General features: G+C 40.3%; 1 protein-coding gene across 7 annotated transcripts in view; it reads right to left on the bottom strand.

The window, feature by feature from the left end:
* Positions 1 to 24,788, bottom strand: part of LOC140236311 (nuclear factor NF-kappa-B p100 subunit-like) — a 110,785-nt gene that overhangs the window by 3,766 nt on the left and 82,231 nt on the right. For all 7 annotated transcript variants that reach the window (XM_072316264.1, XM_072316269.1, XM_072316291.1 and 4 more), the window contains 8 exons: positions 9,496 to 9,668; positions 7,399 to 7,556; positions 6,277 to 6,518; positions 5,636 to 5,731; positions 3,617 to 3,714; positions 1,967 to 2,111; positions 1,084 to 1,179; positions 113 to 271 (listed from right to left, as the gene is read on the bottom strand). In XM_072316264.1, the coding sequence (XP_072172365.1) occupies positions 113 to 271; positions 1,084 to 1,179; positions 1,967 to 2,111; positions 3,617 to 3,714; positions 5,636 to 5,731; positions 6,277 to 6,518; positions 7,399 to 7,556; positions 9,496 to 9,668 (1,167 nt within the window). The remainder of the gene's footprint in view (positions 1 to 112; positions 272 to 1,083; positions 1,180 to 1,966; positions 2,112 to 3,616; positions 3,715 to 5,635; positions 5,732 to 6,276; positions 6,519 to 7,398; positions 7,557 to 9,495; positions 9,669 to 24,788) is intronic.

Below are 24,788 nucleotides of genomic sequence, written 5' to 3'. Positions count from 1 at the left end.
TTTTTTTGGGGGGGGGGGGGGGATGGGGGGTTGTGATTCACAGTCACAAATACACTAAAATAAAGGGCATAAAATGTCCCTCTAGCTGAGGGTAGACATCACCCAGACTCACCTCTTTCCATCACTATCCTTCTCAGGCTTTCCTTGACCTGCCGCGAGTCCGACGTCGTGGTCGTCATCGGGGTGACGGTGAGGGTGGAGGCCGTGTTGGAGACCGGGTTGCTGATGGGGTTGCCCCTGCAGGACTGCGCGCTGGCCCCTAACGTCTCAGCTACAGGCAGAGAGAGAGAGAGAGAGAGAATGAGTGAGCGGGAAAAGAGTGTAAATCACACACTGTGCCAATGGTCTCTGCCTAACTTCACGCTTCACTCTACCGGCAGCAAAATGCATGACAGACGAAAACAAGCATCCCCAATTCATACAGATGGATTCTGCCTGAAAAAAAAATCACTTCCACATTATGCAACAACACAAACTACCACAATTTCTTCCATCATTGATATACTGTAACTATTTCCAAAATCTCTGACAAACTGCAAAAAAAAAAATCTCATATACATCTCACCTACAAAAAAAAAATACATCAGACATCCACTTGTCTACTGTATCTATAACATACATACAAATTTTTTTTTTCATATGCTGGCAACTAAGTGTGCCACAGACTCAACTGGCATAATGGTGGCTTGCACATTGAAGCGAACATAAATATTCATATGAATGACTGAATAAAAATCGTTATATGTAGACATAAACATAATTATAGTCATTAAGCACATGAATGAATGTGATAAAATGCTTTTTCATTGAACCAAACAATGACTGAAAAAAAAAGGACATCTTATAATTAAAAAAACAAACAAAACCAAAAACTTGTAGCAAAATACACCGTAGTACAATTACACAAACTGATCCTTGCATTGAAAAACTGGCAGTTATAGATATGGAAATCTTATCTTGATGCACAAAATATTCCGCCTTGTCACTCTGCCAACAATGCTCCTTAGTTGACATTGGTGTGCTTTTCATTGATGGTCATTTCTTCGGTCTCTGACCAATAATAGTGGTCAGGGGTCAACTTACTCTTGCATGGCTTGCCCTTGGTCGTGAAGTAGCGTTCGAAAGTGTGGTTGTCCATGTGACTGAACTTGCGTTTCTTCTTCTCGATCTCCCCGTCACCTGATCCGCAGACAGGAGAACACAAAGAGACAAAAATAAAAGAAGTCATCATTTTCTGACTTTCACTGTCACGCCGCCATCTCTCCGAAGCAAACTACATGTCTGGTGGATGATCTTCTCTGGGGCTCCACTGGTAACACAGATGCACTGCAATCAAACAGCGGGGGCTGGAGTCCCAGGGGGCCCAGCTAAGCAGTGTCCTGTGCCATCATCCCTATTCGGACAATTACTTCCCACATCTCCCTATAAAACTCAACAAATCTTACGTCAGCCTTCCGATATCAAATATGAAACCGGGAGTCATCTAAATTTAGTCCGCATAAAAAAAATAAAAAGACTGTGTCACAAAGTTAACAATCATTCAGCTCTACATAAAACAAAGAAGAGCAATGGAATCGAGAAAACATCGGCTTTCAAGCTCGGACGGGTATTTCTATTCTTTTTTTACTGATATGCATTCTTCACAAAAAGACAAGACTGAATGTGTACCAGACAATTATGTGGAGTGCTGATTAGTGCACAGAATTGATCTACCAATGTTTGTCTTGTGCATGGAACAATTTTCCTGGTATTGCATTGCAATTTACTATATTATGCATTTTTTATACAACTGCTACACATAACTACTTTTTGTGTAGCAGTTTTTCTTCCATAGAAGTGTGCAAAATACCATTTCAAAATATCTTTTATCAGCTACAACCATTAATCAAATTTAAAATGGAAAATTGTTCCCTGCTTGTGCACTCATAGCAATGACCCTGGCAAGACAGGCTTTGGCCTTTCTTACCTGATGAGCTGTTGAGGGGCTTGTATGTAAACTCCATCTCGTTGCTGTACTCTTCGTCCGATGGCCGATAGAGCTGGAACTTCACCATGTGCGCCGCTCTGATCCCCTGGTTCACAAACTTGGGCGTTGTGCACACAATGGCAAACTGCAGGGAATGGCACAAACGAAAAGAGACAGTGATAATCATTACACAGGTGACGACTAGCAGAGAAAGGAGTACATGCAGAGTGTGCCATCTGAAGGTTGGAAATGCTCTTTTAGAGAGGTCCAATTCCCAAAATGAAGTCCAGAAATACTTAAAGCCTCCCCAAAATAACACTGCAAGTCTTGAGCTTAGAACACTTTGTATACAATATTTGTTTGTTTGTTTGTTTGTTTGTTTTAATAATCATAAAATTAGTCACAGGCACATGATCACGAATTGCAATTATTTGGTCTTCATAATTGTTCCTAAAATACAACAAAAAATTAATTTTCAGACCCTTTCCCACTCTGATGCTTAGTATGTTAGTTGGTTCTCCATCATTAAGGTCCACCTTATGTGATGTCTGCATTCCCCCCCCCCCCCCCAGCCCCAGTCAAAGCACTCAAGGAAGCATAACTTCAGCATAAACCCAAGTATAAGGCAGACTCTTTGCCCTGTACCCCATCCTTTACGCAGGTTGCTTAATTCATATTCCCCATTTCAATTCACTGGTCATCAGTATTTCGGCACCGCATAGAAAACGAAACCTTTATTCTGTCGAGTGCATTAAAAACATAATTCTATCGCTTGGTGTCATATGCAATTGTTTGAATAAAAAAAAAAAAAATCTCTCAAAGAAGAACATAATAAAAATGTTCTACCTAAAGGCCAACATAATCAAATGCTCCACTATCATGTGATTATGTTTATCTAATCCATGACTCATTTCTGACAAAGTCATGTAATGTCAGACTGTGAAATCTAATCCACGATACCATGATTCATCGCACGGGATTGAATGTGTGGGAAATAATGCAAATTAATACAAGGTAAAGGATGATTTAATCAAGACTGTCACATTACCTATACAAGACAAAGTGCACAAATGGCAATTCTACTTCAGGAACATTACACATATGCATTTCTTTATCACAAAACACAGGGAGAAGTTACAATAAAACTAAATTTCACATTCACACAGACTCATAGAAGAATATAGTCAAGGAAGGGAAACAGCTTTTAAAAGTACCATTAAAATCAGATTTTAAAAAAAAAATCAAGTCTCACAGAATATCAAAGTCTGACATTTGGACAAATAGCACTATTAGTCAAAACCCCAAATGCTGTCGTTTTACAGTATATTTGAGATGCTTCACTCTGATGCCCAAATTTATGAAGGTGGTACAATTGAAACCATGGTTTAAACCATGGACAAAGACCGTAGTTTTGTATGGGGTGCCGAGTGTCACAAAGCCTATTTCCTTACGAAATCAGTTATTTCGTCAACAAAATGACTATTTCATTAACGAAATGTTAACATTTCGTCACTGAAGTGACAGATTTTGTAACGAAACAAGCTTTGTGACACTTGGCACCCCATAAAAACTATGGTCTTTGTCCATGGTTTAAACCATGGTTTCAATTGTACCACCTTCATGAATTCGGGCCTTAAGAGTTTCACTCACCTGTCTGTGGACATCACTGGGTCCAAACGCGGCAAATGACCTCCACTGCTGATGTGGCTTGTCCGGATCAACTCCGGTAAACACGACCTGGATGTCATCTATAGGGGGATACAATCAAGTTGGCTATAGGTAAGAGGGGTCAATTAGAAAGAAATCTGCAGCATGAAACAGCTTCAAGACTCTTAAGTAACATATGGATATGAATTGCCAGTACTTGTTAATCCTTGCATGTATGTCTTCATAAAGCTTTGTCACATTTGCTACTGAACAAGCCAAAACATGAGCTTAGGAGGGGGAATCTAGCCTCGATACGACTTCGGTTCCCTGTCCCTTTAATGGGATGTGATTAACACACAATTAGAATGCAACATGCATTACCATTTGGGTTATCTACACACAAAACAATGTACCTATTCCACTGGATAGCGACATGAGGTTACATTACTCAAGCATTTCAGTCCAGAGTGTAGCTCTGCTTTCAATACATATTATTCTGGAAATGCCCTAACATACTGTACGAGCTGAAATTTTCGCGGTGGTTTTATTTTCGCGAATTTCGCGAATCGCCTTTGAACCGCGAAAATAACAACACGCAAAAATAACAACGCGCTAATAGCTAAGTTCAGTATAGACCCTCGCAACCGCGAAATTAACAACACGCCAAAATGTCCTCCAAGTAGCAATTCGCGAAAATATCTGTACGCGAAAATTTCAGCTCGTACAGTAATGCATTCTGCCCAAATACAGTTGTATGAAGAAAGGGTATGCACTTTTTTTGCCAGACCAGGACACCAAAAAAAAAAAAAAAAAAAAAAAAGGGGGGGGGGGGGGGAGGGTGGCCATCCCTAGTAGAACTGCCATTAATAACTGTCACATTTTCCCCCTGATTCATGCCAAGTTTGGTTAAACTCTGACTGGAGGTTTTACCTTGCTATCAAGTCCAAGAAGCCTGATTTCTGTGGTTTTGTGCTGAATCTAGTTATCATAGTATTCTAAGTACTATTCATCATCAGTTTGTCATAACATAAAGTAAGAAATTGCCTATCTATCGAGCCCTTTGTTGTTGTTGTTCATATATATAATTATCCGTTTTATTTGCAGAATTTCAGAAGTCCTTTATCCCATCAAGTAAGTTGTGGGAGAATTTTACGACAGAAATCATCCTTATCTTTTCAATCAATAGCATCTACATTGTATTTGGAAAGCAAGCTTCACAGATTTGACAATTTGAGAGAGAAAGAGGAACTTGAATCTTTTAAAACATATGTCAATTTTAGGAAAGAGTCATAACCTTTGCAATTTAAAGGCTTCTGAAACTGAAAATTTTGAACACATAATGATCGTACACCACTGAGGCTCACACAAGAGAAAACTTTTTGATCTACCTTGTGAAATACCCATAATAGTGAAAAAAAAATGATGACGATGAGGATGATGACGACAACGACAACAACAACAACAATAATAATGATAATAATAATAATAATAATAATAATAACAAAAAGAAAATAAATAGCACCAAACCACAAATACATGGTTTCTGGGACTACAGGACAACACGATAAATCTGGCAGCAAAATTCCCCCAAGGCTTGACAGTTACAAGAAGACTGGAAGACAAAATGTATAATAGAGTACACGGGTGACAGATGACCGACAAAAAGACAATTGCCACGGCTCACTTGAGCCCTTGTGGAACAAAGGAAAAGAGCAGAATATGGTCTGCCATGCATGGCTAACTCTTGACAGGGCTTAGATTTGCTTGAGGAAACCTATTAATGCATTTTCTTGTTGCTCACTTATTGTTTGCATGGTACAAAATCTACTGTGCCCTGCCACTGTCTATAGCCCTCAATGAAACCTGTTCCCTGAGCAGGTCTTGTCTGAGACTTGCTCTAAACTTGCTTGTTGCATGCTGTTCATTAGACAGACACTTTTCCTGTCTAATGTTGTTGTCGTTCTTCTTTTAAAGTGGATGGGCTCTACCAATGTCCGGCAGCAAAACCTTGGGTCAACGTACCTGACTGGACCTTCTCACAGAGGATGAACAGCTCGTCGCCTCCGGCCACTGACCCGTGGCTGATGTTGACCCGACAGATGGTCAGAACGGTATCCTCTGATATGGAGAAAGCAGACACAAACCCCAAGACTCTCAGTCACACTTCAATGAAATCGCAGGAAAATGCACTTCAATAATACATCATTTGCACTTAAAATGTTCATTATCAATGCTCTCATTGCCTTCATTTAAATTCATTATCAACACAAGATATATGATGACACAGAATTCATGTACAATGCAGTACATAAAATACCTGTGTTTTTTTATCAACTTGTCTTTACTCTTTCCCTAACTTGTGATGGTTTGCGATAAAAACACACTTGATTTCCCCAACAGTGTATTGACTACTGTAAAAGTTGACATTTTCTCGCAAGTAATTTTTCACGCTGGCCAGGTAAGATGAATTCAGCAAGCTCTTAATTCTGCAGAATCAAAATATAAGAGTATTGTGTATAACAAGCAAAACATTAGCATGCTTTTGTTTTCTTGCTAGTTTCTTTGCACAAAATGTGGAAAATCTCCATGTTATAAAAATCTCCACTTTTTATAATAAATTCAACTTGGGCAGGCAGAGCTCTTGAGAAGGCATATGCACTCACTCTTGTCGTAGATGGGCGAAGATGTGATGGGCTCAAGGTACTGGTCGAAGATGTTTGACCCCTCGCGCGATTCCACGTGCACCTCAAAGAAGAGGCGGACTGACTTCATGTCATAGTTGTGCTTCTTTCCGGTCTTGCCCTTGTTGACCTCCATCGAGAGCCTCACACCGGCCTTCTTGCGCTCCGCCAGCGAATTCTCCACCTCCTTGTTCATCGTGCGCTGCACGCCTATCTTTCGGAACCTGCATAGCGAAGGAGACACAGGGCATAACATTTAAATAAAAAATCTCACGATGTAAAAGTAAAACAAAAAAAAAAATTCATGTACTGCTGTTGATTAATATACATATGTTGGAAGATAACAAAATGAAAAGTTACATTTTGCTGCTCGGCAGATTATGATGCCAATTGCAAAATTGGCCACAAAACTTCATTTGATTCGTCTGGGAGTCATACATGTACATGGATATCTCATCCATAATGTAGTCAGAAGGTAGTCCACCCATAACAAATTTCTAGTCATCAAGTCTGGCTTGGATTTTCACAAGCATGTTCCAGGGCACTGCTCATGTCTTCAAACTTGGTCATTGATATGTTACCCTGTCCACTAACCAAAAAATTACCACAGGCAAAACAGCTACTGTGATGCTCGACTTTTCTCTGAAGGCCGAAGTTGGCAACCTTTTTCTCCCTCCCATCTATAATGGCAGCCATCTTTCACTGTGAAGCAGAGCTTCAATTCTTAATGAGGAGGATGGAAAAACGAGGAGATGGGAAGAGATTTTACATATGATTTGTTGCAGTAATCTCAAAGGCAGCTCTGTGGAAGCAATACCAGGATGCAGAGGAGGAGGGGGTTCTTACAAAAAGCGTAAATGTACTCTGCTTTTGGATACTACAAATCCATCATTCATTACAGTATTTACTATGAAGCTTCTATGGAGCAATCATGATAGGACTGTTAAGATATTTCTGTCAGCAATTTTTCTCCCTTTTTCCGATGATGGGGAAAGGGGGGGGGGGGGGGGAGGAGGGAGGGAGGGGGAAGCTGAAAGATGGAGAAAGGGGAAGTATAGTGGAAGGGAAAAGGATGGGGCAGCTTTGAGATATGTGTAGACCTACACAGCTTCCGAGTGCTGGGGATCTATGATCATACAGCAGACCCCATTATTGCAGTTGTCCCCCACCAGACGATGCGGGTGAGGATGGGGCTGGGGGGATGTGTCCTTGGTGACCAGTGAGACCACGGCCTTGGCTCGGCGTCCATTCAGGTTGTGGACCTGCATAAAAAAAAAAAGCAGCATGCGGAAGATTTTATGAGAAATGCAAGAAACTGCCGGTTGGCACTTGCAAGATACAGAGCGACACAGCACAGGAGAGAGATAACAAATTTAATCTTATGCAATAGAATGAGTGGGACTGACACACTGGGATAGTGGCTGTGTTTATTTAACACAACAGGATAGAACCACGTTTCAAAACGCATTTCCTGGGATGCCACATTTACCTAATAATCATATAATCACTATTTCGGAGTTGTCATGTGTGCAGCTGCTTTGCGCCTTTCGACCTGGGAAGTAAAAGTCAGCTAAGGCATGCCATATTTTAACATGTTTCAAAATGGCTTTTTATTCATCTACTTTGCAAAAAGGCATTTATGGCACGAATTCTCTTCAAATAGTTCTTTTTTGCTGTTTCAAATTGCCATTTCTAAACACCAATGGAAGCACATCTCTCTCGCAAGGAAAATGCTTAAACACTTTTAGAATGGTGGCTATGCCTCAGAAAATTTTACGAAGAACCAGTGTCGTGTAGCACCTGTCCCAAGACAATACAACCAGACAACCCCACATCAAGTCCTCCACTCTTAATTGTTGAGGACGAGTCCCGGGTATACTCGGGCAGGTGTCTTTGGGAAATGCGTGTTGTAGCAAAATCAGTCCGTTCTCAACGAGTTAAGGTGTAGTATGTCTACCTCCCAAGAGGTAGCCCATGCGCCATCAGTATACACAATTTTTTCACTCTCCCAAAAACCATATCCTAACTCTTTCCGCCCTTATCAATGTTTATCATAAACAACACCACCCCTCTGCCTTCCTTATCAGTGATTTTTAAACATTAATAACACAGCTCCCTCTCATTTAAAGACCCAGTAGCGTGGGGTGATCATGCAATGGGAAACTGACCCGACTTAGATATATCCGGAAATCCTCATATAAAATTATACAAAGCATTAAATATACATCACACTGAAGAACTGAAGAATGTTGACTGGAGTTGAATGTTCTCTGAGCGTACACTTTCGTGCACATATTCACTAATGGTGCAAAAGTTTGGGGGTACAGAGTAATAGCCCCAGGGTGGGTAGCACTCTTGTACAGGCCCCCTCCATTATTTTGCTGAGATTTAGAGTTCAAACTTGAACTACCAGGATGTCACGCATTGATAGGTAAGAGAATCCCTCAAATGTTGCTCTCCACAGTGTGCTTTAATACAACCTTTATTCACCAACAGACTAATGTGCTAGTATGTCTTTCTAATCCACAGACATTGTGTCTTGAGAACTTGACAACTGTCAACTTGCAGACAATAAGTATAAAGAGATAAAACAGGAGATATAACAGGCAGAGACCACTTGTATTTGTACCACAGCAGCATCAACAGTAACAAAACATGGAACTTATCTCCGCTGCATGTTTGTTTGAACAACTGCTGGTTACCTGCTAAGTAGGCCTACTGTAAGAGTGGATAACTTTGTTTAAGGTTTTTTTTTTTGTGTTTGTTTGTTTGTTTTTAGTCAAGTACAACAAATGTCTTGTATTTCAATTGCGTTGATACTGTTTGTACATATTCTGGAACCATACAGCATCAATACAATGCAACCCAGCTCCATATGAAGATAAATAACTTGTGTATGGTGCAACTGTGGCACATGACATGCAAGTGACCTATTGCTCATTATATAAAACAAATAAGACTGCTTTAATAACCATTTTTGTCACAGCAAAAAATCATTTACTTGCTTTGATTCGACCTCACATGCTACAACACTTTGGAGACTTTGGGTCGCATCACATATGTCAGAATCAAGTCGCGTACAAGATGCGCACCATAGCCCTCATACGCAGCAGTCAATATTTGTGTATACTGCCCTTATATACAGCAGTGAATAATTGTGTGTACTGCTCTTGTGGAACCCTTCTTTCAACCCTCACCCACCTTGATGCTTGGGTACGAAGGGATATCTGACGTCGCCTTCTCGCCGGCGATGCTGCCAGCCTGTCGTCCCTCCACAGGATAGCGGAAGCGGTGGTCTCTCTGCTTCGGCTGCTCTGTGATTTCGATGTATGGCTCCGATGGAGCCGGGTGCGGGCAGATGGAAGCAATATCGCCTGGACAGGACACAAGAGAGAAAAGGAGAGGATAAATGCATGGAAAGAAATTTCATGCCAGATGCAATTTCTTGTTTAAATGAAGAGCAATCATGTGGGAGGTGTTTGGTGGGAGAACTCTGAAATGCACAAAGGTAAAAAATCCGACAACCACAGAAAAATGAAGTTGAAGGTAAGCATTATTCTCTTGAGTAACTTTGATTGACCCATATAATGCAACAGGTTGTGATTGACTCATAACTTCAGCTGTCACAAGTGTACAGGGTCCTTTTGCCTCAGGGCTTGAAATGCTATTTTGGGGAGGTTTCGAATCCATTTTTGTTGTATTTTCTTTATCCTCCTTCACAATCCATGACATCCCCCTAAAAATATCAACACACACACACACACATACCAGCATATATACATATATACATACACAAATACACGTACAAAATATATTGTACATACCCACACATTCGAGCATTATTTGCACACACAATGCACATTTCATTATCTACCTTTATGCAGTAAATGCAGTACTCCCCCCCCCCCCCCCCCCCGCAACCCAACCATCACAAAAAAGATAATTTATTAGGGCATTAAAGCACCCAATGAATACAAGGGTAAGACTCCAGTGTGGACTTAGCGGACATCCTGCTTCGTAATTACCTCATAAAACATTCTGTATTTCATCCATTCACTTGGCTTTGGCTTTGACTTGGGCAAGGATAGAAATCTAACCGGCAAAGTCAGAAAAATGCCAGAGTCATGCTTCGGCCACTGTGCACATGCTTTCTAAAGAGCAGTCTTACTCATGTGTGCCTCTCTTATTGCAGGCAAAACACATGATGCATTTGAATCCACCAGTGATATACTCGCAGATTGAACCAGCTGTGGACAGACTCTCAAAAACAAACCTGAAACCATTGTGAAAACCCATCAATCTTGCTGAACGTCTAAAGACATGTACTTCAGTTGCATCCCCCCCCCCAAAAAAAAGGAAATATACCCAAATATTTCATTTACCCTTTTTTTTTTTACACAAAGCCTTTAAAATCCATTTTTGCATAGGTTTCATCTTGACCAGTGTTCATATGTCCTCTTCCATTCTCTGCTTGCATGAAGGTGACTGTGCAGTAAGTGCATCTTTTGTTGAGGTTTAAACTGTATTTTAAAAAATGACATAGATTCAAACAAAACAAAAAAACCCTACTGGCATGTATTAGGCTCATAACTGAATTTTTAAATACTGTTGACGAAAAAGATCAAAATATTCTGCTCCTTCTCGTCAGAAAAACAAGTTGTGAAACAAAAACTCACCAACCTTCCCCTCGAAACTGACTCATGTTGACCAAAAACCAAACTACACCTCAACGAGCTGAAACATCATCACTCGTTTCATGATTTTCTTTGCCATGGCTGGGAAGAATATCGCCCGGCATTTGAGACGAGCATTGTGTTGGCACGCTGCCAGCTTTGGCAGCGCTGCTCTGCATTTGGTGTGGGGAAGGCGTGGCATTTGATTCCAGTCAGAGCAGGGCTGGTGGACAAGAGTCTCAAATGTAGCAGAGCAATTGTATGCATTACTAGCGGGCCAATCACAATGTGACTTGCTTTGCTCCCCCCGGATGACACGGCCTCAACTCGTGCCTATCATGGTAGTCTCTTTGAACAATTGCACTTCAACTCTTCTGTGGTGTCCACTCGTAAAGAGATACACCGCTCTTCCACGGATCGCACGTGTGGACAGTGGTTAACCAAAATATTATGACAAAATGAAGACGGGCAAGTCTAATATTTCCTGTCAGTATGAATTTGGCAGAACTTACAAGCTAAAAGAAAAAAAGTTTTGCTTGTCAAAGCACTACATATGATGCTGGCCATCCAAGGCATTGCAAGTGTACTGACTACTCTTCTGTCCACTTCTATTCCCCTCATTTGTTGTCATTACAACACATTCAGATGCTGGTAAAAAAAAACACAATATTTTCATATCAACTTCAATGTCCTCATTCATCATCATTACTACCATCATACCCCATAAACAAGTCTTGCTACGAGCAGTATCGCTAACACCAAATTTCTGTGTCTGATTGCTCGCCATTCAGTTCCCTTTTAAGCCTGCTCTAAAGTACCCTGCAATCAAAATCTCGTTTACTAGTGATTGCTTCTTGATGGTGGGCAATTAAATGAATGCAGAGGCATGAGTATTACATACTGCCATGAAAAGCATGTTTCCGAATTCCTACTCTCTTCTATATATTGTAACACACATGCAAAGAATGGTGTCAGTACGTGATTAGTACGTGAAATTTGCTGTATTTAGTCAGTTCAAACATTTTTTTTTTTTTTTTTTTTTTGGGGGGGGGGGGGACCGCTTAGAGTTAAATATCAACAGGGCAAGTCTGAGGGGTTTTTAAAAAACTGACTTGGTGTTACAATGCAACTTCATTTTCATTTTGATTTTTTATATTTTGATTTTTTAATATTTTGATGTAAATAGTGTCTGTGGCTTGAGATTGTCAGTGACAGTTTCTGAAGGATGATTTTCCCTATTGCATGACAAAGTGAGATCACAGTCTAAATTTGTTTGTAGTGTTTGAGTCATGAATCTGCACTTTGACGTTACTGATCTGTTTGGTCTTTCTGTATTTGATTGATATCAGATGATACTCTCTCCCTCTACTCTTTTTTTGATACTCTTTTTTGGATTAATTTGTAGAAACAGATAAAAGGAAAATGAAACTGGAAAAAATAGAATGCATGCTTATGACAATAACTTTTAAATTAAGAAACTCCATTTCATCTTCAAGTGTGGGTAGTTTAGACAAGCCAACTGCATGCACCATTTTTATTTTTATGTTTTTTCGCTGGCATAGGCTGGCAGCCTTTGGCAGTCTCCCCTTCAAAGAGAATGAAATCTAGATTTCTTCAGCAGTTCTTGTTTTTAAACTTTTCACATCCCATCAGGTTCATAACTTGTTACTGCAGAAAGTACTACTGTAACTATGTCCTGTTTTAACACAGATATGAATTTCATATGTACAACACAGTGTAATCATGTTTGTTTTTGTGTTTGTTTTTTTTTTTTGGTGATGCATTTCATATTAATTTTCAGGCAGAATAATGTCATTTGTAATCACTTTTGTCAAATGCATTTCCAATCTTATTCAGATTTACTGGCTGTCCAGATGCCAAGATTGGTCTCCAACTACAAATGGCAAATGATAGTCCACATAACAGTTGTGTCACAAACTCGAATCCTTGTCAATCAAACGATCAAATTTCAATGCGCATACAAATATGACGGTTATTTGTTGTGCGTGCACTCGTTGCAGATGCAAATGTCCCAAACAGCGCATGGTTTGGCGGTGGAAGTGTCAAATTGAGCTCTTCCAAGTCAAATGTTTTCTACAGAGGTCAGGCTGTACAGACGACACATGCCCCCCTGAAGCTGCGCAAATTTCGATGGAAAGACGCTGCCCGACCGGTCACACTTCTAGTCAAACATGACTTGCAGAAAGGAGATAAGAGAAATACGATTCCAGTATGCTTTCGGATGCATAAAAATAACTTGCTAAGCATGAACAGTCCCTTTGTGACTTTGGTAGCTTGCCAAAGGACATATTGCGCAATCGCTGAATTGTTCATCAAACCTCCCCTACGAGCCCCTGCTTCATCACAGGACCACGGCCGTTATATCACTTGATGTAATATTGGTCAAATCATGCATAATAATATGTTTAAGTACGTGTGTGTGTGTGTCTCTCTCTCTCTCTCTCACTTTCTCTCTAAAAGAATGATTATGATTGGCTGCCAGCCAGCCAGTAGCCAGGCTGCCTTTGATTTGCTTGGCCTGAAATTGAACTGCAACTTTTCATGATAAAGGAACTCATGCTCTGCTTTGTATTGTGCCTGGGTTTTGAAATCAATTTAATACAACTATTAAGTATGGTGATTTTGAGCTAATCAAAGTTTTGCACTTAAAAGGGAATGAAGCTTGAGTATACAATATCAGTCACAGTCGAACACATCAGCTAAGTTTGAGGGAAATCAGACAATCCGTTCAAAAGTTATTAAATTTTAACATTTCAGTGCTACCATTGCCTGGTGAGACTATAACATTTTATGACGTTACGCATGGATGATATAAAAAGAATTTCTATAAAATTTCATATTTCATGAAAAGAGCTTTTTCCTCAACCTGTCACTGACATACTGTAAAAAAGGGTAATATCCTTCACCCTACTTTCTGAAAGAGGTAAATCAAGTGCTCTTTCATTATGCTAGAAAAGTGTAAATGTTCAATTTTCTATATTTATGTACTTTCTATACATTGTTGTCCATGCATGATGTCACAAAATGTTGTAACTGTAGTCTTCTCATCCAGCAATGGTGGCATTGAAACTTGAAAAATTCATAACTTTTTAACAGATTGTCCCATTTTCTTCAATTTTTGCTGACATGTTATACTAATATTGCTGCATTCTCTCAATCCACATTCATCATGCGGTTTCATATTCCTCTGAACACCAAAATTGTTGAATTCATGTTTGCTTTCAAGCACATGTTTTTGTTGTGCATTATTACTCATGATGACTCGGCAGATTTCAACAAGACTTTTAACTATGAATCTGCAAAGGGTGGGTGAAAGACGGATCCAGGAAAACAACACTTCCAGGATCTAAACGATGCTTTCATGATTCTCATATACATGGAGGGTCCTTGCAGGGCGCTTTGCCATGCATACTGGCCATATAACCCTCTGCTTTACATTCTGTGTAAGCTGAGAAGTTCCTGGTTAGAAAAAAAAAAATACTGAAAAAACTAATAACAAACAACAACAAAACAAACTAGCAATTACGGAGTTATTTGCGGTACGTTGAGTCTGCCACCAAAAACAACATGTGACTAAATGATTTCATCTGTTTACAGAACTGTCTGTCTTACTGTGCATGCCGTGCATGCTCTCACGTGCAGTGCAAACTGACCCAACATTTGAATGGACAGAAATCAAAGATTTTTGGAATGTTAGTCAAGTAGATTCACAGACTTTCAGGTGTCAGGTTTAAACCACTTTATTCAGTTCAACACAGTATCTCCCAATCTTTGCAAAATATTTTCCAAGCACCTTCGAGTTTCATACGAAATGCGATATATAGCAAAGCTTCGTTGCTGGGGTGATAAAACCTCGCATCTCCAATTTTGGTGAAAGTTAATTTTTTCTTTTTTTTTGATTAATTGTCAGATAATCAGTTAAGTGATGTCCTGTCCAAATCCTGGATGTCTGAACCCCAAAATGAAGCAACCGAAAGGCATGTCAAAGGAAAGGCAATCCCATCTGTTATAATGCTTTGGCTGCCTTTTTTTTTTTTTTTTTTTTTGCTCTCCTGAACATTTGACACTTCTGAGATACTAGGTTTTGTCGCTCCAACAGTGATATATGAATGTCATATCTATATAATGATTCAGCATTCTTTAATCTTTCTGCCTATACTGCCACTACTGTGGAAAGACATTAGGGTTATCATGTGAAGAATGAGCTAGTGAAAAAAAAGACATGTTACAGGATTTATCGTCATGCTAAGATTACTAACACAACAAAATCTTCTTGCAAAAGGCACTAAAAAATTACCCATCACCCATGATACCTTCACCTCTTTTTGGTCACCCCCTGTACAGTAAAAAAACCAACAACAACAAACGCATAATTTCACAAGATAGCGCATTTTTGTTGGTACTACCCTATGGTACCTACCGCATAATCAGAGTGATGCACATGTCTTACCAAAAATAAAAACAACAAAAAAGTTTCTGAAATTTTGGTGCACAGGCCAATGGAAGGTCTGCAAGATACTGTAAAACGAGGAATGTTCGCGCGCATTTTAATTTCGCGAATTTCGCGAGTGGCAACATTCGCGAAATCAAAATGCACGCGAAAGTTCTTGCCTACACTATATGCATTGGATGTCGGTAGCAAGTCGCAAAAATTTCATGCTGGGAGAACATCTATCCTCTGCATACCAACTAGAGAACTTTCAGGAGAGGACATCACTGCCTTATCTAAGTTCCACATGTGGCCCGTGATCAAGTTTCAGGAAAATTTGCCCATGGAGAGTGTCTGTATTTTGATACATTAGAACACAGTATGTGATGAGCATAGCATGAGATCCAAGTGAACTTGGAACTACCATGGTAATGAAGAAATGGGCAACCAGTGTAAAAAAAAAAAGGATAAAAATAAAAATTCTTACGTATACAAAGAGACATCAATTCCTCTGCAAGTTTAACAAACAATAGTCTGCAAGAGGCTAGACCAGACTAAACAAGAAGCATTTGATTCTTGAATGGTCTGATGGTCTCGCATCAAAGGTTCGCCTTTTTGCCGATGATGCAATTTCCTACATGACCATCGACAATCAAAATCATACGCAAAATCTTCAAGAGGACTTAAACAAAATTGGTGACTGGGCGAAAAAATGGATGATGGATTTGAACACAGATAAGTGTAAGGTTTTGACAATATCCAGGAAAAGAAGAAAGGTGCAACACGTGTATCATCTAAATAACGCCCCTCTTGAATCTGTTGAATCCGTGAAGTACTTGGCTGTAGCCATCACTTCTGATTTGAAGTGGACCCAACACATCAACAATACTGTCAATAAAGCCAATAACGTGCTTTCGTTTCTAAGACGCAATCTTCGCATAAAATCTTCTGATGTTAAAGCCACAGCTAGAATAATCTAGCTTTGCCTGAGCAACTCCCTGCTCCCCCAATACACCATGAGAGATACAGTTGCTGCCACTTAATCGGGACAGCCAAGGAGTGATATCAATCAACCATCCCAATGAAACTGTCCTGCTTAACCCCTTGAGGACGAGTCCCGCGTTTACTCCAGCAGACATCTACGGGAAATGCCTGTTGTAGCAAAATCAGTCTGTCCTCAACGGCAGGGCTCGACCTTAGCGGGAGCCCGGGGACCATTGGCTCCCCAGAATCGCTACGGGCTCCCCAGAAATGTATGAAAAAAGCCCGGCTGGCTCCTTAAGTTTTTTTGCCGTAGAGCCTCACGTTTCAAGACAGAATCATAGTTTATGTACACACTCACACTATCGACGAGCGCGAGCGGTCCCGGCGCGCGCAGCGAGCCCTGACGCTCGCAGTTTTATCCCTAAAATTGCAATATAGACTACACGCTGAACATGTTTCATTCTCCAGCCGGCCCACGTTGCCCGCATGTGTGTGTGTGTGTGTGTGTGTGTGTGTACCCGACGTGTGTGTGTTCGTATCTTCTATTATAGAATAGTGTGCGCACATGCAATTCGCTGCTTGTGTACTGTGGACACCGAACGGAACTCCGCGCGCCTGAATCCCTGTCGCCTACGGACCCTGGATGTTTACATCGATCGCCGTGGTATCCCCATGTGTGGCCGGCTGGGGAGCGTGAGTATGATAGCTAAGCTACACACTGTAGCCAGCTGCCACTATAAACAGTACACTATTTCGTTTTTAGTCGGGGTAGAAGCGCTCCGTTGTGCAATGTCTGCTTCATTTTCTCTACTTCTTCCGCCTTTCCCTTGCCTCCCAAGTGCGAAATGATTTTTAGAGTGTTGTGTGTGTGTTTTTGTAACGTTATTGCATCATTTTTCTGCAAGAAGAGGTGAGTTTCTGTTCGTGTATTGATGTGCACTGCAGCATGTGCAGGTGAAAAGCGTTCGAGCTTTCTTTCCCGCGAGTATCGTGGAAACTCGATGTATTTCTAGGCCTATTAAAGGAGATCTCATATAACAGAATACTTATTAACAAACTATTTTCCGGTCAAAATGAATTAATTTCCTTTGTTTTGTATCGTTTATTGATGATCCCAAGGTCCAAGGATCTCGTCGCAATACAGAGTTTCCAATGTGTATTAATTTTCGCGTAGCTTTCGGTGCTTCAAACTTGCTAGGGCCTATTAAATCCTACTTACTAATAAACTTATCGTTCTATTTCTGTCGTTTCTCACACCTCGTTTGGTACGATTTCTTCCATTTTATATCACTTTATCCGTTCCCTTTATACTTTGAAATATTTAAACGTAATTCTTTCAAGTGTCTCGCACTGTTATTTCCGTAACGGCGATTTCTCCACTTTGCTGCAATACTTTTTCGAATCGAAGCGACGTGTGTTGTCTTTTCTAAATATTTGTGTTGGTAGGTGTTGATACTTTGTATTTGTTATTTATTTTCCTCGGTTTTTATCTCGAGGGACTGTGCGTGTTTCTTAATGTTGATAGGAAAAGGCTAAAATGATCTGAGTAATGTCTGCTGGTGATGATGAAAACTATGCTGGTATAAAAAGACGGCTTACTGCATGCTGAGCGTACGTGCCGTTCGTTTTATTTCACTTTCCCTCTTATTCTTCTTTCCCCTTACTCTTCTAAGTTCTTTCCCCTCCAAAGAATGATTAAAAAAAAAGAAATTACATACACCTCACAACAAAAAGATCCACGATCTACCAACCTTCGTAAAGTTAAATCTAAATGTTCAATATCAGCAAAGAATAAGGGGAAAGCATGAATTACAATAAATTAGAGCGAAGAGATTGTGAAATACTGAATACATGCGCGCAGTCTCTTCGGCTCGAAGAAACTTGACACCCACCCCTCCCCTTGCGGAAATTTCCACAAAAGCAGGTGCCACACCCAGGTGCATGCCAGACGAAAGAATGCGCGCACTGGAATAAACAGCGTGTAAATATCCTGGAAATATCGATCGAAGAACCAGCTCATTAGTTGAATTAAAGGAATCATTGCAAAGATATCGTGATTCTATAGCCTTTCTTTTGGCCCATATAGTAGGAAACATCAAACAGTCGAATATAGTGTACTTAATCGAATATCTTATGTTCCCTGAACAATAAAAAAAGATCGATTAATCAGTCAATTAAAAAGGTAATCACAGAAATACTTAAAAGGTATCGTATGCCAAGACAAATTCACTATGAGTAGGTCCAATGAGATGCAGTCATCACCTGCTTAGACAGCAAAACCATGACAATTAATTTCAGTTCATGCTCATCATAACTGCTTATTACTTTTCAAAGTTTTGGCTATCAACATTCGTTCGTAGGTGTTTTTTGTTTGTTTTGTATGTTTTTCCTCGTGAAAAACGTAATGACTTCTTCGTATCGAATGTAAACTGCATGTTTACCGTAAACAAGCCATCAGCTCAGCTATGGCGCATTCGATCCATCGAACTTGCAGTAACCTCTTAGGCAGGAGCACATGGCGCATTCCTTTAAACTTGAAAGTACAACCACGTGTTTGCACATTGGCGCAACCACACACAGCGCGGCATTTTGCGATCATCGTTATAGCAGACTTTCCGATTCCAGTTAGGGTAAAGAAATTGGAATACCGGTACTTTCGGAAAATACTGATGTTTAAAATCCAGTAAAATTAAAAAGCCTGAAAACAACGCATGATTATGTTTTATAGTAAACAATAGTTGGAAACAGCGAACAGAGTTTTGCATTCACTGACACAGAAGCTTTCTTGAGAAGATGAAAGCATTCCCCCTCCCCTGCTAGATAGTGGAAGCTTCCATAACCAGCCCAGCAAGTTTCTGGAGGTACATACATGCACTTGTAGTCTTGTACACATGCAATGAGAGAAAGCAATCAATCAACTCTGAACATTGCGTAGTTTGGATTCTTTATCGTGCTGGTGACCAGCTCGATACTTCAGCATGTGTTGTAATGTTATGTTAAAGAGCTTGTAGGCCTTATAAGTCGACGAGTTTAATTCAAAATGGCAAAAAGAGGGAGATGGAAAAAATACAGATTCTGGTGGAAAATACGGATTTTGGAGCTGCTGAGTACGGATTTGTGCTTCCAAAGCTTGGCAGCTCTGCTGATCAATCAACATGTGGCGTTACATAATTGTTTTTATACAACGTCCACGTAGATCCTTGTAATTTGATTGGAGGATTGTTGGTGACGTGATATTAAATAAGCACTCCATTCAACGCGCCGTGCAATTTTGGTTCTATTTTTGCGTGCAACTTGGTTCGATTTTTTCGTTCTATTCCACGGTTCGAGAAATAATGTACGGTACTGCGTGTACTGTGTGTTGCATATTGAGGATCGCATGCAGCTGGCGCAGGTACGTGTGCGGTACATGCATGCGCGTACGTAGGCCTACGTAGTGCTAGTGTACGTGTATTCATCAGCGCTAGTATAGCTGTGACCTGTAACTACACTGATTGCACAAGCCAGAAAGAGAATCGCAGTGGATCCACATTAAGTATGGCTATATTTTTCATACATATAGGCCCTATAGACTTCTAGGCCTACTTAGACCAAAAAGATCTACTTGGACGTTGTATAAATCAAATAGTGTATGGTCTTTACTCGTGCAATGGAACGAGATTTCGCACTCGGTGAAAGATGAGGCGCACTATTCAACTCGGCTTCGCCTCGTTGAATAGAGCGCCTCTATCTTTCACCTCGTGCGAAATCTCGTACCATTGCACTCGTGACCATTCACTATTTGTATACTAACCCACACCTTGCAGCTAAAAAAAAGAAGAACAGAGAAAGAAAGACGATATGATCAGACCAGGGTAAGAAATTACACAAGGGAATGGGAGAGGGACCACACAAACACCTACACACACACACGCAGGTGCACGTGGCAGGCACAGTCACACACACACACACACGCACGCACGTGTGACGCACGCACACACACACACACACACACACACACACTGTGTGTTAGAGACTAAGAACAACGATCTCAGGCTTGTGTCTGTGGAGAAATGCATGTTATATCTAAATGTAGACCTCTACTGCTGATTGTGACTGAGGGAACCGTGGCTCCCTAAAACTCAATTTGGCTCCCTAAAAAGGTCCCTGAGGAGCCCGGCTGGCTTCCTAGAAAAAAAGTTAAGGTCGAGCCCTGAACGGGTTAAAGAACCATTAGCTAGGGGACCTCATAAAATGGGAAGCCTGGCCTATCCCTGTAATGAACAGCTCTATCACTAAATTCTATGTTAGAACACACACAGTCAAAGGATCCTAACTGGAGTTGACCATTAGCAACCAAAGTACGCTTCGAGGCACGCATTTACTGACAGACACTAGTTGTCATTTTCTTCTGTATCCCGCAGGGCAGTGAATGAAGACCAGGGGTGTTTCATTAAGCTGTTTATAAAGTTAGGAAGGACTTACCAACAGCTGGTGATCAGGTCTGATGTGCTATACTTATCAGAATTTCAATAATTCAGCATAAGAACTGATCACCAATTGGTCGTAAGTCCTTCGTAACTTTACGAACAGCTTTATGAAACACCCCCCCCCCCCCCCAGGTCTTGGAAAGAGGTCAGACAATGAGTTACTAGGTTCATCACACAGGCCTTCACACCATACTGTAACTTTAACACACTTGCAATATCACCACAAAGCTCAGACTACCTATGGACCTATACATGTATTCAACAGTGACAAGTTTTCACGTCAGTTTGAACAGAAAAGATTGTTTTGATAATCCTGAGACAGACATTTAAATAGTCAAAAGTCAATGGGAGCACATTTCCTCAACTCTTGGGGAAAAAATAGTAATGATTATCTTCATTCCTGTTGATCCGGGTCCTGAGTAAGCACCAGTGACTGTACTGTGTCAGTGTTATTACCTATTGAAGAAGAGGTAAAACAAAAAAAAAGAAGAAAGGCAGAAGTCAGGTCCATTTGTGACATCACAAGCTATAGTAGTCTTCTCATCCAGTGATGGATGGTCGCAACGAAACTGTAAAAATGCATTTTAACTTTTGAATGGCTTGACCGATTTTCATTAACTTTCAACTTTCACTGGTGTGTTCTTCTAGTATTGCTGCCAGCATCATTCAATGAGCGGGTATATGGTTTCATACCTCTTTCAAACAGAAAACTGAGGAAGGGGGGGGGGGGAAGAGGAGAAGGAGAAAGAGAAGGGAGAGACAGTGGAAGGGAAGAGAAAGTGGGAGAGTGGGGAAGAAGAAGAAGACTGTAAGGTGTAATCGATTTGGGTGGGTTTGTGCGTTTGAGCAAAATATGTGAACTTGGCACGCCATCGTCCAAGTTGGGTGTGTGAACGAGGCACATAAAGAGTTAATACCCAATGGAATTGGTCCTGCAGACATTCAGTATAAAGTGCTCTTTGATGTTGGCACATACACGTTTGTACTGGCATGCTGAGAACTACACGCACATGAACTACGATCCAGCTATCTCCACCTGCAAAGCTCACATACTGCCTGTGACCTGTGCCCCGTTTTTGCATACAAACGATAATATTAGTCTGATTTCTACAGACCCTAGCAAGTCACACTCCACATTATTTACACCACTGTCATTAATAGCCATACGTACGTATCAATGTCGCCCTTCCTTAGTCTCACCCCTTAGCAAGAATACTGATCAAATCACAGAAATAATATACTTATTTCTTTTACAATTTTGAGCATTTTATATCTACCGGTATATTATCAAATTCATATAGAAGCATTGCTTTAGAATAGATGACATGAACACCTCATGTGTGATCCAGTGATCAACATCACTGTGAAAAAAAAAAATGCAGACTTTATTATTTCACATCTTTCTCCTCTTTTTCTGATTTGAATGAAAGAAAAAATGCTTTGTTTTGATATGCCTTTTAGATATTTGGTAAGTCAGCTTGATATGGACTGGAAATTCATATTGAACCCTTAGTGTGCATTGAGAGCTGATTGGCACAGAAAACCCCATAACACTGTATACTGTAAAAGTGGAAATTTTTGCGGTGTTGAAATTTTCGCGCATTTCGCGCAACCAGAAACTAGCGCGAAAATAAAAACACGCGAATATTTTTGCTTGCCATACGTTCCTGTACGTGATGTCTTGATTCCACGGAATTAAAAACACGCGAAACTCTTCTGACCCGGCCTAGCGCGAAAAATTAGTTGCGCGAAAATATCCACTTTTACAGTACACTGTCCAAAGTCCGTGGCACTGAAAGGGTTAAATCCAAGCACCAAACTTTTTTTTTGTTAGTCTTGCCAAAGTCTGTCTTCCCCATTTTTTTTTTTAGATCAATTTCTGTCTTACAGGTATTCTAATGAGTGTATTAAACCCCTTGAATTGCTTACAGACATTGGTGCTAAAGTATTTTGCCCCCCCCCCACATCGACGGACTGATTTTGCTACAACACACATTTCCCATACACACCTGCCCGAGTATACTCAGGACTCATCTTCAACAGGTTATTCAAGACATAGTCCAACCATCATTATCGGCATGAATACCACTAGCTTTCAATATATATATATGATACTGTACTAGGGACAACTTTTGAAACAAAATGCAGTTTCAACTGAGACTAACAATACTTGACTTTTCTCAACAACAAAAAAACAACAAACATTCCAAAGACACTACTTGTGGGACATTTACAGGAGTCTGGAAGTAAAGACTACACATATCTCTGTATTGAAGGTCGCTCACACTATCTGATCCTGGAATTCAATAGTTTTCTCTTTTCAGACCGAAGAGGCAGAAAGACACGCAAGGTGTGCAAACAAAAGGGACATCAATTATTCTCCCGACAGTGGACATTAGCCACCCTGATTGGTCCATTCCACAGATAAAATGCGTTGTACATCACACTGAATAAACAAAGTCACAATGCCCTTGATGGCATACGAAGCATGTAGTCGCAAACAACACACTTTTTCGTGGTTTAGTGCTGTACTGTTGTTTTTCATATACCGGTACAACTGTGTATTTTCACAATTGTATAGAGATCTTTTTTTTTTTTTTCCCAGCACAGATGACTGAAAATTTTGAACGATACAGAAATGATATATTCTAGCACTGTCAACATAGTTTCAAGGACTGAAGCTTCTGTATCAACAAATTGGCAAATTTTTGTCAGTATATATCCATTGGCACTTTATCTAGTAGAAGAGTTCCCAGTTCACATACACACACACACACACACACACTCACACACCACTCCCCCTCCCTTCCACCCTAAATACTCACACAAGAAGGAAAAATAGGGTCTGCATGAAAGACTAGGAGGTGACTCAATACCAAATGGGGAACCCCCTTTTCACTCCCAGCATACCATTAGGATATGGCCTACCAGTGGGAGAAAAGCATAAGGTTGCACAAAACGCATTCCAATCTAGTTTCTCTTTTATAGTTTGCCATTGAAGCCTTACAAAGCGGCTACATTATATAGAGAAACAAAAGTTGCACCTTGCAAACCACATCCATTCTATTATGGAGGCTGGAAATAGAGAAATATATTAAATTTCTGTCCTCATCATCCTGTACTACAAATGTGAACAGCATTCACATTACAAAGTGCCTTCTTAGGAGGTATAAGGTTGCCAAAATGAACTAATATTCTCCAATAAATGAAATGATCCCATGGCCTGTATTTGTAGCAACATTATCTTGACAACTGAACCACAAGACAACTGCAACACGACAGATAACTCTTTGCATTACATGGATACTCTACAATTACATCTAGCTTGGATCAGCAACTCCAACGCAGGGCCAGATTTTACTGGCTTAATAACAGCAGTCGCGAATGGTGTGTTTTGTGAATTACTGGTACTTGGATAAATATTAACTGTCTGTATGCTTTCCACGAAAATAAACCAATGAGTATTTGTATAAAGCATAATATGCTTTATTTTCAAATAAAACAAACAGATACAACACATGGAAAAATCTGTAACTTGAGCCAGTGGAAAATCACTTTGAGTACATGTATTCCTGCAAGTACTCTATTTATGCATTGCATTTTGAGCTGTAAGTAAATTATGGCAGATATGCAGAGGAAATCCTTCTAGTAGCTAGGTATTTGCTTAATCTCTTGACTGGTACAATTGTCCAACATCCGCAAGACCCGCTCACTCTCAAAATGGTTTTACCTCTCAAAAAATCTAAATCAAGTCAGACATATATCACAATTTTGTAGAAGAGCTCTTAGTGAGGTTTAGCCTGAGGTGGCTGAACTTACAGGTTTTCTCACGATAAGCTACGGCAGTTTGATAAAGGGTGAATACTCTATCAGAGTGTCAAAACTAGCAGGCAGTGTGAACAGTTACCTATAGGTTCA

Source organism: Diadema setosum, chromosome 1, assembly GCF_964275005.1.
Source record: "Diadema setosum chromosome 1, eeDiaSeto1, whole genome shotgun sequence".
NCBI lineage: Eukaryota > Metazoa > Echinodermata > Echinoidea > Diadematoida > Diadematidae > Diadema > Diadema setosum.
Note: the sequence above shows the minus strand (reverse complement) of the source record. Positions and strands in the feature narration are given on the sequence as shown.